This window comes from Clavelina lepadiformis, chromosome 2 (assembly GCF_947623445.1).
Source record: "Clavelina lepadiformis chromosome 2, kaClaLepa1.1, whole genome shotgun sequence".
In the NCBI taxonomy this organism is placed as follows: Eukaryota; Metazoa; Chordata; class Ascidiacea; order Aplousobranchia; family Clavelinidae; genus Clavelina; species Clavelina lepadiformis.
The window spans coordinates 1732946-1749089 of NC_135241.1; the positions used below are offsets into that span (position 1 = coordinate 1732946).

At 36.8% G+C, this 16144-nt stretch overlaps 1 protein-coding gene across 3 annotated transcripts; it reads right to left on the reverse strand.

Annotated features, from left to right (window-relative positions):
* Positions 1-237: 237 nt before the first annotated feature.
* LOC143445390 (CD166 antigen-like) lies at positions 238-14704 on the reverse strand. 3 transcript variants are annotated; one of them, XM_076944463.1, is made up of 19 exons: positions 14600-14704; positions 10219-10332; positions 9394-9542; positions 9097-9205; positions 8811-8939; positions 8238-8264; positions 6940-7028; positions 6442-6510; positions 6221-6293; positions 5976-6081; positions 5763-5899; positions 5334-5468; positions 4926-5039; positions 4608-4742; positions 4186-4338; positions 3717-3743; positions 2834-2944; positions 1930-2090; positions 238-1744 (listed from the first exon to the last, which is right to left on the reverse strand). In XM_076944463.1, the coding sequence occupies exons 1-19, from the start codon at positions 14634-14636 to the stop codon at positions 1742-1744; spliced, it is 1878 nt and encodes a 625-aa protein (XP_076800578.1). In that variant the 5' UTR covers positions 14637-14704; the 3' UTR covers positions 238-1741. The 3 variants fall into 3 exon arrangements, with proteins under 3 accessions (XP_076800578.1, XP_076800580.1, XP_076800579.1); XM_076944465.1 differs by lacking the exon at positions 8238-8264; XM_076944464.1 differs by lacking the exon at positions 3717-3743.
* Positions 14705-16144: the final 1440 nt, after the last annotated feature.

The window sequence follows — 16144 nt, forward strand, 5'->3', positions numbered from 1 at the left end:
TATGCATTGCGAGATTGCAACGTCACGTTGAAGAGCAATCATGGAACAAGAAGTTTATTACGCTCCCAGCTGGTGAGGCCGCAATGCATCCTCGAATCACCAAACTTAACCTCACACTTTTATTTAGGTGGAGCATATTCAACTCAGAGAAAGCCTACAGCCAACGTAGCCTGATGTCGACTTAGAAAACGCGTCTTACTAAGTTACGTGGACGCTTGTGCAATCCGAGCGATTACATGAGTTGTCATTGATATTTTATTGAGTGCACGAGAAACCAGGTAAATGCACCAAGAACCTCGCAACATGCTTGTTAACATAACTGGAACAAAGTCACTAATAACAATAATCGGTGAATAAAAGAAACTAAACGTTAGCAATGTACGGGGAAAGACTGTCGGCTTATACTTGCACAAATAACGACCAGTTTCTTACAAAATGTCCTTGAATCTAGTAATAAATCCATTTTTAAAATCATGGTTTACAGAATTTGCTTTAAAAACAACTGATAGAAAAGGCGGCTTGGTCATGCGCATTTAAAAGCAATGCACAAGAAAAAACTGCGATCATAAAATCATGCGAGTTGTACAGCGTAAAGAAAAATGAACAGATATACATATATATAAAAAAGCAAAGCAGACACAACATTTTCACAATTGCGGACTGTACCTGTATCTACAAACGCCTATAAAATGCTCACCGGATGAAAAAAATCGATCAAAAATATCTTGTGTAAAAAGCTTAAACTCCCAATCACACCACCAGTTACTGACGCTTTCACTAAATTCAAAAATCTATGACTAAAAATTGCCGACTGCCAACAACCGTTACTCAAACCAAGTCAAACTACGAAAAATCACGCTCTAAGATTTGAAAGAAACGCTATCGATATTACTGTATATGAGAAAAAGCTGGTAAAATACGGAAGCATAGAAAGCACTAATTGCATGTGTGGCTAAAATATACAGAACAAACGTATGTGTTTGTAACCCAATAGTTGATATGATACAAAAAAATCAAAGAAGCTTAATTACAGTCGTACTATGTAAACTGGCTCTCACAACCGTTCGCTCGACTTTTACAAGTTTGAAACATTACGTTGCTCTATTTTGGTGTGACGTATGAATTCAGATGCTTTATTCAGAGATTATTTCACACAAGGACACTTGTAACTGTCTTAGAAAAAAATATGGCACCGAGAGTTAATTAGAGTAAGCTTAAGCGCGACACCTAGAGCTAATTTCACACCAGGCACGGACGAAATGAATTTGTACATAGTGAGATGTCTATGCGAGGATGGAATGCTGGACAAGGCTTCGTACGTACGTGGGTTAAAGGTTAGTGTTTCAAGCGAGTATCTGGTGATAGCAAACTATACGAGTTACGAGTACAACGTTGCCAAATAAAATGCATAAAACCATCTTCAGTCAAAGCAATCGAGTGAAGTAGATTTGACGTAACAATTAGAAATAACAAACGCGGTAGATGTAGTAACAGCGACGTCCATAAATGAAAACGGATAAACCAAACACGGCTGTGAAAACATTAATAACAACAACAATAACGATTTTAGTGAAGGTTTATGTGATTGTCGCCTGGACCAAATGGCTTAAAGATGGAGTCAAAACGGCCTAAATGCGTTTTTTATCGAGCTTTGTGTAACATTGTTTCTCCCTGAAGGTTAATATGATGCAATAGATCAGGAATTTGCAGTGTCCGGTCTCCATTCATTGTGGAAGGAGTTTTACTGCAAAAAAAGTAAAAAAAAAAAAAACAGGATAAACAAAAAGTAATTAGCCTGTGATAAGTAGGTTGCAAGTAAAAATTGCTGAAACAAGTTTATCTTGTACCATAGAGCACAATTAACAGAACGACTTGTTGAAAAAAATTTGTCACTAAGGGCAACCCCGTTAGAAGGATAAGAAAAATTACCGGATCGCCGTTTCCGTTGAGAAGTTCCTCTTTCTCCGCAGCAGCTGCCGGAGTTTCCTCTGGTTTCCCCGCTTCGACGTCAGCATCTGCAGGTGGTTCTTCTTTGTTGATTTCGACGGCGATGTCTTCCGCGTTTTCATCGCCCTTTTCTCCCTTCTTGCCTGTGACGCAAAGCATACGTCATAAAGTGGAATGCTCATAGCGATAGAATTTAATCGTTTTTGTTATAGGCCTTTATGAGATTTTTTATGGATATTTATTGTAATTTTTTGTTTTCTTTTTTGTATACAGTATATTCATTTGCCCAATTGTTATACATTTATTTATTCATTCTATGCAGCATGAGATTTTGCAGGTATTCCAGGAAATAATAAATGAGAATGTACACAAGAATATGTATCGACCTCATATGGCCCAGTGGAAAATGAGCCAAAGTGAAAATTTAATGATGTGGGTTTTCAATATCGGGCAGCGACGTTTTCTTTTCAAAATCCACTTCGTCTGCATCTGACTTAAACTGGTAGTAACCAGAGCTGTGTTCAAGTCCCCATTTCGCATTTCAAATACAGGCATCACAAATTATTACCAAAACAAGTATTATGAGTGCGAGTAGCCCACTTTTTAACCTGCAATGATCATTAAAGCAATCGGCACTATGACAGTAAACAGAAATTGGTGGAATTAATATCTCCGGGTACTGATAAAAAAACTACTCATCCAAATAATCAAGCCGAGTAATTTCGGTAATTACCGCCCGTAGTGTGTGTAGTTACCTTCTTGTATAAACAGACTCCTTACAATAAAATAAGTAGTTTATGCATTCCTTTTTTATCTCTATTTAACGTAGCAGGAAAATCAATAAATATTCTGTTAAGTGAAAAGCAATTAAGTTGCCATGACTTACAAATGATGCCTTTGTTGTAGAGGACGGCGACTATGACGGCGATGACCAAAAGTGCGACGAGGATTCCGATAATGATTCCTGCCGTCGGGGAAGCGCTGGCCTGCTGGATTTCTACAAGTCGAAAATATTACGCTTTACTTCGTGATGAAATGGATTGCTTTGAATTTTGACTCTATTTCAACTTTCGACATCATGCATATTCAACTACGCCCGGTCATTGATAAATGCGAGTTATTTTCATGGGTTCTATGAATTAACAGAATGCGTTTTATGACAGTTACAATACTTTTTACATGCAAAGTGACAACGAGAAAACGAGATTTTAAACTCAAAACTCTCCCTTGCGTCGGCCAATACGTCCGGCAGAATTATCGTTTCAGAGTAAATGATGACAGAAAAATGAAGTCGGTTGGTTAGTTTTACCCCGTTTTAAAGGTCTTATAAAGGCGCTGCATAAATGAAAAGTTACATAGGGAAGAGCTATGACTAGAGCAGTAAGATATCCAAATTGTGAAAATTCTATCGTGACAATGGAATATTCGTGAAAAGAAGTTTTCTGCAAAATGCATGCTTCAGACTCAGAGTGCGAACTGGATTCAAATATTCAAAGCAATCGAAATTTGGTTGATAATTGTGCTAACAGAGAAAAATCGAGCCTTGAAAATTAACGTTTTGCATAGTGTGTGGGTTTGCTATGTGCATTTTACAGATCCACATATGCATAAGACTTTCGTTAAACCAAATATGACATATTAGAAATAATAATGCAAAGTGCAGATGACAGTTTGAAAATAACTGTTTCACATGCCGGCATGCATAATATCAAGAATTGATCCTGTGAACGCATGCATCTGATTTAATAAGTTTATAATAATCTATTCACCTGGTCCATCATCTCCTCCTTTCATTTCTTTGTTATGGTTGCAAAGAAAAAAGACATTAGACAACATATTAGTCAGAAATTATTTAACAACAAGCACCAACCATGCTGCTCATTTGAGCCGTCAAAGTTTCAATATGCTACCACCAAAATACCTTCACTAAGAAAGCCTAAGCTAAGAAATACAAAGAGTCAGGTAAAAAGCATTGATTTTAAGGTTTAGTTTGCGTTAAACTATAACCATATCATAAGCCTATGCATGCAGGTTGTTTAGTTTCGTTTCTAAAAAGTATTTCACTGCTTGTTTTGAAACTAGAAGCTATTTACATATCTTTACAATAGAACTCTAACAAAGCATGCGAATAAGTCACTGTTGAGACACTGGCTATTGCTCACCAGGGCTTAGTTTAGTTTTTCAAGACAAGAGAAGTTAAAAGAATAAAGTTTCCATATCTTTCAAGCAAAAACCTACCTGGAAGAGTGTATCTGCTCATAACTGAATCCACTTCGTTTCCAGCCCTGCATTCATAGACAGCCTTAGACATCTCTGCGGTAAGAGGGCCCACTTTTAGGATACTTGTGTATTCATTTCCAGATGTAGAAGCCTGGGGCTGTTGCTCCAAATCTGGAAAAAAATTCCATGTAAAATCACTTATACTTTCTTTTGCTTTAAGCTTTTTTGGCGCATTGGAAGCTGAATGAGCTATTACATTCATTCAGTATTGTAATGGTGAAATATCGTCGGTGAGCCATTGCAAACTACATGTTATCAAATTTTATTTTTACCCGCAATTTGTCTAATATACTAGGCCAACAGTAGAATCAGTTTATTCCAACAATGTCATAAATGTGACCGGGAGCTAACAGGAAACTTTTCACACCTTCTTAACTTACCAGTACTTTCTTCGCCAGACATTTTGACCCAATTTATCTGAGGTGGAGGGTTTCCAGAGACCATACAGGTCAATTGCACTTCTTCACCAGCTTCGCCTGCCAACTCAATAGCGGGTTCAGATTTCAATTTGATACCTGAATGAAAACCGATAGTTAACGCGTCTAAGGAGAAAACTAAACAGCTTGCCGTTGAAGCAGGGCATCTTAAAATGTCTATTTTAAGATCAAAGAAACAAATTTTAATTCATTCATCATAAAAGTCTCAAATAGATCAGGTGAAACGAAATTTTCTAGATTTCTTATTCCAGTCAAACTTACCTTTCACCATCACGTCTACGGTGTCAGAAGATTTCAATTGGTTAAATTGGTTTTCCGCCACGCATTCATACGTGCCAGCATCATTGAACTGAGCGTTTTCTATCATGAGCTCTCCTGTCACCAGCAGAAGTAATTAAATATTTTCATGTGAAGTGATTAGCCGTAGATCGTTTCAAGCGCGAGTGCGTCAAAGTAGAAAAATTATGCTTGAACACAATATTTAAAGCAACTTCAACAAAAAAATTACACACTAGTTTTATCACAATAAAATTCAAACCATACTAGGTTAGGTTACGCAACTATTAACCAACTCATTTGCATAGAAGAAGTCTTAAAAATTTAAAAGTGTACTCAGTGCTCACTGTTGAAGCATTAGCACTGTTACAGCATCGGTCCAAAAGGTCATACCTGAGTTTGAAATAACTACACCATTCTTAGTCCAATGAACTGTTGAAGGCGGCTTCGAGTTTACACTACAGGAAAGAGTGGTTGACCCTCCCAGATTAACTTTCCCATCACCAGATACTTTCACTCCATCCGTATCTAAAGAAAAAGGAACAAATATGAAAGCTAGTACCTCAAACTCACATAGGTTCGATTCTAAAGCCTCATTATAACATTTGCCAGATTAACTTTGATTTTATGGTGACTGGTAGCATTTAGGGGAAGCTAATCAGATAAAATGGGTTAAATTGGGGTAAATAATATGTAACACATAGTACAACAATCTGCAGTCCTGTAAATGATGTTAAGGGTAAGATGACAACAAAGTATAACGCTTTCGCAGTTTCATGACGGACCAGTAAAAGAGGATAACAATACAAATTTAGAGCTCACAGACGACATTGATTGTGTAGACTTCTCTGATGGCTTCGACATCTGGTTGCGAATACTGCGCAGAGCACGTAATTTCCCGACCATCGTCATTCTTTGTCACATCAATGTTCATTGTCGTAGATGGCTGACCATCCAAACTTTAAAAAGTAACATAAAATAAAGTCAAAAGATTTTGATGACTATAATACAGATACAATTTCAACAGCAACATACATGATGCTTGGCGAAGGGTTTCCGTTGGCATCGCATGTCAATGATAACTGGTCACCTACGAATGAAGTTTTCGATGATGCACGAAGGGTAACGGTATCAGTTGGGTCTGAAAAAGCATCGTAAATCTGTTTTACTTTCAACACGCAATGGTAATCCAATGTGTCCAGCAAGAAGTCTTATGGCTTCTGATAATAAAGCAAACGACTGCGTTATTTTGATGATTATTTGCTTTCTTGTTAACTTACAATGCACGCGGAATAGGGGAAAAGATGCATTTCGTTGTTGCTGGTTAGCCGGTTTTGATCCACCACTGGTGACCTGTGATAGAAAAATTAAGTCAAGAATATCACTTTGCAAATTATACAGTAAAAACGGAACTGTGCTATTTTTGCGCAAACAAAACAGTAAAATATCTAGTACACTTCTCTCAATAATAAGAGATTGAATCAGACAATGATTTACTAACCATACAATAAAACTGAGCATTATCATCTTCCTTTGTTAGCAATTTCTTCAAATAACGTTTTGAAGATGTCTAAACATATTAAGACAGCAATGATTAATGGTCATGGTGTTTAAAAACATACTTGAAAAGGGATTTTCATAAAAACGGCAACGCACTATATACCAAGCATGCACTTTTGCTGTAATAACCACAATACCGCCATTGGTTAATTGCAGATAAATAATAGATAATAATCTTTAGAGCAGATAATCTGTAGAGAGTAATATACACAATCGTAATGGGCCAATAAATTGAACACAACCAGTGCTTTTTAAGGTGTTTTCGGGAGTCGTGGCCTCCCAAAATCATGCTTCTGCAACTATAGCAGTTATCTTTAAAAGTCGCAGAGCCTCAAAATTTCTTAGTGACCACCAAAGTCAAACGTTAAAAATGCTTCAAAACTAAAACACCACTAAAAATGTATTTGAAATATATTCCTTGCAAAAGTGAAATAAGTACCTTCATTCCTTTTGAGGTCGTCGCTTTGTCTCCTAAAAACTCAGATAATGCGTCATTTTCCCCGTCAGACTTATCAAGTGATTCAGAACCTACAGCATAATAACCCTGTATAAACCATTCCAAACTGTTTGATATAAATTGATTACAATGGGTAATAGATATTTGGAGGCCAGCGTGTATCGAATATTTGGCTAACAACAAGGCATTCTCCTATATATGAGAATAAAGGTAGTGTGCAAAAAATAGAAAATTTCACAATGGTCAAGAACATATTATGTTTATTTTTGGGAAACACTACTTTGAAAATATTGGGAAATATTTTTAAAAATGAATAAAAGATTTCATGAAAAATGCAAAATGTTTGTAAGTACTAAATTTATTGAGCGAAACCACAAAAAATAAATTTTGCTGCTTTTTACATTAAATTTTTATATTTCAAAACAAAAATTTTGCATAAAAATTAATACTGGTAATAAGTCAAAATTAAGCTTAAAATATCTATTTGCATAACTGTTTAGAACAAGTGAACGCAAAAAAAAATTTTGTGTTCAGGGAAGCAATCTCATTCAAAAATAATTACAAAATGATTTTACTTGTACAGATGATATTGTTCTAGAAACTAGCAATATTACAATTTGGTAAATTTTATCTAAAGTTTGCTTTTTGACTAGATGTTACTGTCTGTCAGTATATCAGCTAAGAGCTTACAAAGAAACCATATTGCTATGTTTTTGGATTTTGGATATTGCGATGTTTTAGGTGCAGGAACTATATGCAGCTTATATCAATTCACTTGCAAGTTTAGTTTGTATTTTGGAATTTTCAGTGTACATGTTGACCGCTCATAGAATTACAAATCGGCTGAAACTAAAGGAACTTTATTAAGCAGATTCTATTGAGTATAACGAGTAAAAATGGACAATACAAATTGGGGCCTCTCAAAATGCCAGTTTTCAAATGAAAAACTGATGTGCCCTGATGGCATTAAAAAATTAACTTCCGATTTCCGACAAATATTTTTTTTATGCGCAGTAAAACTCGGAGGGCAAAAGGCCAAGCTCTAAATTAGTAATGTCATAAACTAAACACTTCAAAGTAAGTCTACTAACTGCTGAAGTCTACCAACCTTGAAATAAAACATCAAACAATTACCAGTACCACAAAACATGTCTGTGACTTACTACTGATTGCCCTAAAATGACATAGTTTAGTCACAAAATGCCCAAAACCTATCAATGCAGTGTAAGACGCTCAAGAAACTATTAAAAAGCCAAAAGTTAAAGTTACTGTAGGCTCACCACTGCTACTTTCAACTTCTTCTCCGCCTGATGAGGTTAGTGTTTGTCAATCATCGTCAGAAGCGACAAGAAATTAAAAGGAAGTAGGTTAGTAAATTAAGTCATACAACAATATTAGCAGCAACAACCAAGAAAACACAGTTTGGAGCAAACATGTTAGGCTTAATGTACAGGCTTCGTGATTGCGCTAATTTTATTACGAGTGCTAATTTCATAACAGTCAATAAATACATAACATATATACATGTGAAAGCAGCTTTTAAAACTTGCATTTTGTTAGAGAGCTTAACATTAATTATTGGTTCACCTTTAAGTAATTGATCAGACATTAATTTTACGTTCATAGTTTCATCATGCAGAATTTGAAAGCTAATCTTTGAGATAAAAAACATGCCATATATATATATATATGTTGCGTTAATTAAGCAATCACAGACAATCAAAGTGTTAAATCAACACTCAATCCTAAGAGTAAATTGTAAAAAACATATGCTTGGGCTTGTTTAGAAAAATTGCACACTTCAAAGTACATATAAGCTTGTTGTGAATGGAAAGCAAACCATTGCAGCATACCTCTGTAAAAAGTAATTTTTGGCTCTGGATAACCAAAGCCAGTTTCGCAAAATCCTATATCCATTTTTTCACCAGCTTCGAAAATAGTGTCTTTCTCAAGCATGATGATTGGATTTGTATCAGCTACAGCTAAAGTAGATGAAAATGTTGATGTTTTGTTAATGATGAATTGGAAAGTTAAATTAACCTTAGAATAAATCTTTTCCGCATGAACTAAACTGGTTAAAATATTTACCAAGTCTCATAATAGTGCACAATGTCAAACAACTGCTGACAAATAACTCACCATACACACTGAACATGATTGCTCCATTTTTGGACCCGGTTTTGCCAAAGTCAACTTCACAATTCAATTTTCCCATTATTTTATTGTCAGCCAGAGTGGCAGTAGGAATCTAGAGTTTAGTAGCAGCCTTTAGTATATCATGTTAGCAATTCTATCACAACTTATATAAATAACTGCCAAGCTGATCCTGCTCTTGTATAGACTTGCCGCTAAACCAAAAGATCAACGTTCAGGGCACTGCTGGGCATTTCTACGGTAACATTAAACACGAACCACCGGAATAATAGAATAACTTGCCACGAGTGCACCGTCGTCATCAACACTATATGTGCGATTCAATCCTTCCACCGATCTGGGACCAGAACCAGCCTCATCATCTTGCTTAAATGTATAAATTACATGCAGTTGGTCGCCTTGCTCTACTTTCCATTTAATTGTTGGAGACTCTAAATTGAAATCGGCAAAAAATAAAACAAATTAAATTAAATAAAAAAAAGTAAAAAGAATTTAAAGAAAAAAGAAAAAGATTTAAAAAATCAGCAAAAACACAAAATTTGTTTTTTTTTCTCAAAATTATACGAGCAGACATTTCCATTATTTTTACAAGTGAGATCATTGTGGCTAAATCTGTCTGTTAGTTAGGACTAGCTTTCTCCAACGATACACTTTCTTGACACTCTCTTGATTTTCTCCGTTCGAAACTATATAATCATTGTGGCACCACACTTATATTGTGGCACCCACATTATAATAACTTTTGAGTGTTATTTTGGTTAGTGTTTCAAAGTGAGAAAAAGAAATGAAAGATTGGTACCCAAACATCGTCGTATAAAGAGAACTGCTTTGTTTATCAGCAAGTAATACAAAGCCTGGTGCAGAAGTGCATAACCATGTGATGCATTTGCATACTTATTAGCATTGATGGAAACAAGTCTTAATGGCTGGGACACAAGTCAAGTCACTAACAGCCATGTCAAGTCGACTTATTGAATTATGTTACATTACACAAGTCTTTCCATCTGTGACTACTAGTCCCCTGTTGCCCTAACTGTGACGTCATTTAGTTGTTCACTTCTGCACTAAAGACAAAATGCAAGCAAAAAAAGCAAACCAAAAACTCACCTGTTACAAGCTCCCCTGTCGCAACATAACTGCAAGGAATCTTTGCATCTGTGTTTTCTGCGACTTCCACATCTTCCAACATCAGCTCGAAACTATTTTGAGCTTGAGAATACACTGAAACCAACATATTTTGCTATTAAGTTTTTTGTGGTTACCATGTCCTTATGAAAAATTTGCCGAATGATTCTGAGATATAAAAATAGCTTAAAAACACGATATGAGCTGAAAATTGCGATACAAGATAAGCTAAATAGCCTAAAATCAAATAGAGATAAGCTGCTGTTGTTTGAGTATGTGCATTAGTAGGCCTATGTATGCTATTTATATATTTTTAAAAGTGAGAGATGACCGTAGGTTTGTTACTTGCATTTTCGTCGCAAGGACTACGATCGCGTAGGACTAATTATAGAATCATCACAGAATATAAACGTCAGACAGCTATTATGGGTTTCGTTGAAGGGGAATAACCCAAGCCACAAGTCCTTGAGTGAAGATGTCTTTAATGGTATGCCAAATAGTGGCCCCTGCCAAATAATGACAGACAGACAATGAATTGCTTACGTCACAAAGGGGTTCAATATTAGGCAGGGATCACTTTTTGAATTGTCCTGGATTTAATCGGCACGCTTTTAACTCTTCCGTGGGTTGAATGGACCAACCACCATACAAAATCCGCCAAGGACAGCCAAACACAGAACCTTCATTTAAAATTCTCTGTTCAAATCAGAGTAAATTATCAAAATATTAAAAGCCTTAATGTTCAACATTGCACACTCTTTGATGCCAGAAATCGAAATAAATCATTTGATTTTACCACAGTGACGTTAACCTGACCCGGAATGATCGATGAACGCATGAGGCTTATAAATAATGCAAGTTTAGCTAATGCTCACTTGCAAGGAAAATACTTCCACAACCCACTCAAGGTAAAAAAGATGGTCGTTTAAACGTGCATCGAAAAGGTGCCACGAAGAGTAAAAAATTTACACTGTGGCCCGTGCGACGCACTTTAACTTTTACTTTTAATTAATTATTTAAATGAAGTTTTCACACATTTGTAGTTTTTGAACTTGTGCACTTGTCTAACTAGCCTTTCATTGGTAAATTATATAATAGCCTACGCACCAAGGTTTATTTTAGGACCAAGGACGTTTATGTTGTGTCTTGGCGGTGTAGCTGATTAAACGATGCGCTTTAGGAGAAGTAAGCTATCTGACTTGATCTTATCCACAGCCACAGTGCCACAGCCCAGCATATAACCAGCCTGAAACTAAATATAACCACCGTCCCACTTATTTACTTGAAACAAACGGCCAACCCTTTTCTAGTTTACAAGCATTTTCTGTCGTTGTCTCCCAGGAGGCGCGCTTTAGAAGTGTATCATTTCATTAATCGCTTTTACCCACGCCTGCTCACATAGGATAAAAAACATAATCGCAAACTACCAAAAAGTCCCATGGGATCACATCAAGAGAATTCCATTCGTTTTTTGACAAGATAAAAACTTGATTTAAACAAATTCGCCGAATATTATCATTTTTATTCATCATTTACAACGTGCTGGTACAACCCAACATAGAGCGGATAATCACTATTTCAGTCGGTTTTGGAAACTCACTTTTCCATTAGATGCAGACATGCAAAGCCACGAAGGTGTTAACCCGAAATTGTGAGCAAATTAAATGGGGCGTGTGTAGTACTGACATAGGTAAGGGCGTAACTTGTGTAAGGCCCGAATTCCATAACATCCAAACTTTAATTCTGAACAAACATGCTGATAGATAGAAAAATAACTGATTAAATAAGACGAAGAAAGTGAAAGACCAAACATTTGTCACCCAACAACTGCAGAAGTATGGCTTGCGTGTCCGCGCCAGGGTTAAACATTAATTAGGCTAAAGCGCAATTGTTTAATTAACAGTTAACGCAACAGTTTAATTAGAAATAACTCTGCTGTGCTGTGTATTTTGGGATTCAAGCTTCCGCCTTGTGACGTATTCTAGTTTTTCGTGTGAGTGACATGAATTGCGAATTGCATTAAAAATATCAACATGCTTATGAACACATGTTGTTAAGCCGAGTCGAAAGCGAGAACAATAATACCCGATATTTTCGCTGCGAAAGCTTGACCGTGATCATTAAACAATAAAAAGTGATTGTGAGCTCATACAAGTATTTTTATGGCGCCAAAACTCATTCAGCTGAAACCGGATGTTCCTTCATTGGAGAGCCTGCGGTTGTGAAGACAGCAGTTTTCACAAGTCTGTATCCGGTAAGCGGCAACGGGTCATTGGACTTGGCTAAACCCTATGCGAAGTGGACTAAAGCAAAGTTATGCGCCTGTGTGTTTTCAAGAGTAAATTTTTCCCCATGCCAAGTTTACATACCGGTAAGTAAGCGTGTTTTTAATGTTTCGTCTAATCTTGTAAAGTAAGTGGTGTAAATCTTGTCCTGCTGTGAGGTAGCCTGCCGGTAGACCACAGTTTGCTAGACTGTTGAAGCAACATTTTCAGTTGTGACGAAATCTTTCGTTCTCTTCGATTCAGTTCTATGTTTATTTTGCTTCAAATTAGAAGCGTGTATATTTACATCTGTCAACCTTTGTTCGTTTTCGAGTGAAATTTCAGCGTTACCTTCCTCATGTGGAGTTAGTTAATTACATTCATTCTTACAATTACCTACATTGTTTGATATTCTGGAACAATCACCCTGTTTGAGATTAGTACAGTTTGCTTTTAGTCATGACAAGCCAACGCTGTAGGCAGTTACAGGCTTTCAAATACAGTTTATTGTAGGATAGATAACGTTTTAAAGATTGAAACTGATTAGTTGTTGTATTTCACCATGTTACATGTCACTTGCTTACTTTTTACCTGAATTTGTGTTTCATTAATTTACGATTTGCTGTGCAAAGCGACACACGATACGTAACCCAAGTCAACTGATCGCCCACTCTGTCTGGAAGCTAACTTACGTCATCGGTTATCTAAAGTGACTAAGAGTTAGTAGATGTAAGCTCTTGATGACGTGAGGGACAAATAAAACTCAACTACATTTGAAGACCTCATTACCAGTTGGTCTCTAATGGCAAATATTTGTTCCGTCGACTTGGCACGTGTGGTCTAAAGGCTTGCTGATAGTGAACGATTAAGTAGGCAATTTCTATTGGTGAAAAGCTTGCCAACGTACTGCTACAGTGTTGTTATGTGTATGTTACGCGGTTACACATCATACAGTTTGTTTAAATGCTAACCAAAGTGACTTCACAAGCGAAAGGTCACAGATCACTATAATCAATCTAAAAATCAGATTTGCCGTGAATTATGACGTTACAATCGCGTTCCAAACTCGGTGTGAACTAGTTTCTGCGTTTTGATAAAATCAAAGTAATAGGAACGTACCTATATAACTTAACGGAAACCCTTAAAGGAAACGAAAACAAAAAGTTGTTGTGTTTAGCCTATCAACAACCAGGCTGACTGATTTATTCTCACGGAACTTTGAAAGTTCGGGACTTGCCAGCAGGGCCAAATCTTTCAATGTTCCCCAGGCCAGGTGAAAACCCAGGTTTACGTTGTGACGGAACCGCTTCTTTCGATTGGAGTGTCATTAAATATCTTCTTCACTGGATCATGCTTGTATAGCTCGAAATTTGAGTAATGCGATAAAAAATCAAATTTGTTTGAAACTTGAACAAAGACAAACTTGGTAATCGAGAATTGAGTCATACTTATCGCCAACTTTAAACCGTGCAAAGACTTCCTTTGGCCTAAGGATAGCAAAAGCATTTCGAAACGAAGTAGATTTCCGCTATGAACACTTGTCGAGGTTTTGGGCTTAAAACACCGTCTCGCCATGATGCCTACGCGGATGACTATATTTGGTCAAAGCATGTGACGAAGGCAACGAAGTGGACAGCGAGCTTTTTCTTCTTACAAGCGAAATGGTGAAATATAACAAGCCACAGTATACGGAATTTACCGCAAATGACGCCTATCCCAAACTCTTTAACAATGCAACAAATTTTTATTGTAAAACGCAATTGTTTGGCTGAATATCGCGTTTTGTCTAAACTGTGACGTATCTTGCTCTAAACGTCAGCTCCAAACCTCGTCATGCCCAAAGGGTGATTGAACGCACTTACTTCAATTTCATAAACAATTTGGATCTTGCTTTGTGTGTAACACTATAACAAGGCAATGGGGTCGTGTATAGCCTCATATTTTCTGCACGTTTATCTAATGATCTCCCCGTCATATAGGCTCTATTACTGATTGGCTGCAACCTTCGCAGCCTACACTTGGTTATTTTATGCAATTTGAACGCCTTACAGATGTACGTTTAACTAAAAAAACTTCATTATTTAAATGGCATTACTCACCTGCAAAGACCAAGACAAGTAAGCAAACGGCATTCATCTTGGTACAACTGTCTATTGTCAGGTACAAATTATCTCAAGTTAACTATCCTATGTGAAAACCTGCAAGTTAAACGGAATTAAATTAGTCATTGTAATTACTTTTTTAAGTAATGCGCTATGATTTAATCTGCTCATTAACAATAAAGACGGTAACAATAAAGTTCAAAAGAGCTGAATTTTTAATTAAAATGAAGTTCTGCTCAAATTTCCAGCCATAGCTCAGCTGCGAGGTCCGATTGAATGAATTTCTATTTAACCTGAAAAGATCGCTTCAAGTTTAGCGAGTAAATGATGGGTAGCCTAGAAAATTGCCAAAATGCATTTCTCAAAACCGACCACATCGACGCCTCATCTTGTGCAATGAATAAGAGAGAAAATATGCACGCAGTGAGGGACGAATCATGGATTAATTCCAATGGTTTTGCTCATCGTGAAAGTATTTCGTTAATTTGATGCTGTTGTATCGAGTGAAACAAGAAATTTATACCCAGAACGAACGCCAGAGCCAAGACACCAGAAAACATACGTATCGGTTTGATCAATAAATTTGTTTTCTACAGCCGTGATTCTGTGTTTGAGTCGTAACTTCCAACACTTTGCTGTTAAGGCTTTTATTATGAACCGCTAGTAAAAGTAATATAATGAGATGTTTTGCGTAATGGCGGTGTTTAGTTCAAAGTCGAATCTCCATCGGTGTTGCAATATTGTCGATGACGGTTCCGTGTGCTGAGACTTTCATTTATAACTTTTTATTACCAAATGCCTTTCGTCGATTTAAACATGCCGTACATTTTTGAACTGTTCGACTCGAGAGCCGCTGTTATTAGCTTTCAAAATTGTAGTTAAATTAGCTGCTAGCGCAGTTGGTTGTGAAAAGCTTTCAGCAGATACGAGAAAAACAGTCGTCGGCGGACCTCGACAATAGACTTCCGTATTTTCAGCAAATAACATCTGTTTACTTTCGTCTGTCGTAAAAGAAATATCGAGGTTATCATCGCTTGTCCAATACACTTCCAGCTAACCTCTGACGTGTTAAACCTAGCGTTAGCAAAGCGGCAAAAGAAACTTACGTCTATTTAGACGACGTTCATTCTAACGTACTTGCGCCCGAGGCATAGAAGTCGCTGACGTACGTAGAATTATATGCGACCATGCATAACGAGGCATGTATAAATTACCCGCTTAGCTATGATCACATGTTTCAAGATAAACGGTAATTTGTCCTATCATTCTTTACTACCAGGTTCCCTTGGAGATTCGAAATTACTGTTTTACAAAATCGTTACAGACGCGTCAACGCTTAACATCGCGATTCTGGTGCTCTTTAAAGGGACAATGGAAATAACTAAAGCGAGTTGATCCACATGTTATAGTTTCAAGTTCCCAAACCAAGTCTATTGTTCGGCAGTGAGACGACAATCGTAATAACAACACTTCGCGAAGTGGCATCGAGTCGATAAATAAGGGCTTTCAACCCGGTCGAACTTTCACGATTTCAGAGACAGT